At 35.3% G+C, this 1559-nt stretch overlaps 1 protein-coding gene across 1 annotated transcript; it reads right to left on the reverse strand.

The window, feature by feature from the left end:
* Positions 1 to 716: 716 nt before the first annotated feature.
* LOC112093726 (zinc finger BED domain-containing protein RICESLEEPER 2-like) lies at positions 717 to 1532 on the reverse strand. Its single transcript, XM_024172730.1, has one exon. The coding sequence runs from the start codon at positions 1530 to 1532 to the stop codon at positions 717 to 719; it is 816 nt and encodes a 271-aa protein (XP_024028498.1).
* Between the last annotated feature and the right edge of the window lie 27 nt (positions 1533 to 1559).

Raw genomic sequence — 1559 nt, forward strand, 5'->3', positions numbered from 1 at the left:
TGAAGCAACTGTTGATACAAGAATGCATAATAAATCATGGGCCATGGCAGCAAGAATTGGGTAGCGGCACTGATTTGTCTTCCAATAAGAGAGAATATCCAACTGATAACTCCGTTTTATTCTAGGCTCATCCAAATACAATTCCAACTGTGATTTTTTGTTTGAATAATAAAACAAATCACTGGAAACATCATCAAATTCCTGAAAAAAAAAATAAAACATTAGTAACTACTAAGATAAATATTACTACGTACAAGAATGTAAATATATAAGAAAAATAAATATTACCTTCATCAAATCTGACTCATCTACTTCCATTCCATATGGTGCTTTACCCTTGTCCTTTTTCTTGCAAGTGGGTGGTGAGACAGAATGATCAAGCTTCAAAGCATACTCGTGAAAAAGGGATTCCAACTTCTCACGCAATGATAACAACTCCTTAGAGTTAAGCCCAAAAGCTTTCTTGTAGCAAAAGTCAATAAACTGCATCTTATATCGTGGATCGAATAGAAGTGCAATGCCTAAAATGGGGCTGAATTGTGACCAATATTTCTGAAATTTGGGCGACATATGCATAGCCATGGACTTCAAGTACTGATCTTCACCTTGGGTAGCATTTTTTAGGGTTATATAGCATTCCATAATTGCTGGGAAATATAAGCTTACTGTGGGATATTTTGTGCCAGAAAATAAAAGTGTGGCATCATAGAAGAATTTCAAGAACTTGGATATCTTCTTACTCTTTCCCACTCATCGGAGTTAGGACAATTCTTATAGTTAGAATCACTCAATTCTAAATTTTGAAAAGCGTGTCTATAAAAGAGAGCACTTTCAAGCATAAGATAAGTTGAATTCCATCTAGTAACCACATCTTGAGACAATCCTTTGTTGTTTCCCATCGACACTAACTTAACACATTCTAAAAACTTTTGCTTCCTTTGTTGTGATCCTTTAACATATTTAACACTATCTCGAATCTTCTCAACTGACTTATCAATACTTTTCAAACCATCTTGCACAACAAGGTTAAGTATATGGGCACAACATCTCAAATGAAAAAATTCACCATGAAAAGGCAACAAACCACGCAAGTTCAATTGCTTTTGCAATGCATCCACGGAGACATCATTTGAAGCAGCATTATCTAAAGTTATACTGAAAATCTTTTCCTCAATTCCCCAATCACTTAATAAGGAAAAGATTTTCTCAGATAGTGCTATCCCAGTGTGTGGAGGTGGCATAAGACAAAAACTTATAATTCTTTTATGTAACTTCCAATTCTTATCAAGAAAATGAGCAGTCAGGCACAAATACCCATACGTAGTCAATGAAGTCCACAGATCAGATGTCAAACTTATTCTACCAGGACATGCATCTAACATATTCTTTATTTTCATTTTCTCCCTTGCATACAACTTAAGAGAGTCAGCCTTAGCAGTGTTCCTAGACACTAATTCCACATCAGGATATAGATATTGAAGCATAGCCCTTAATCCTTTGTACTCAACAAATTGGAAAGGCAAATCATGCATAACAATACAAGCAGTCACCAACTCACG

This window comes from Morus notabilis, unplaced genomic scaffold (genome assembly GCF_000414095.1).
Source record: "Morus notabilis unplaced genomic scaffold, ASM41409v2 Scaffold1119, whole genome shotgun sequence".
Classification (NCBI taxonomy): Eukaryota; Viridiplantae; Streptophyta; class Magnoliopsida; order Rosales; family Moraceae; genus Morus; species Morus notabilis.

Excerpts from the sequence above, each read along its gene's own strand:
- LOC112093726 (XM_024172730.1), bottom strand. The coding sequence starts at position 1,532 with ATGCATGATTTGCCTTTCCAATTTGTTGAGTACAAAGGATTAAGGGCT.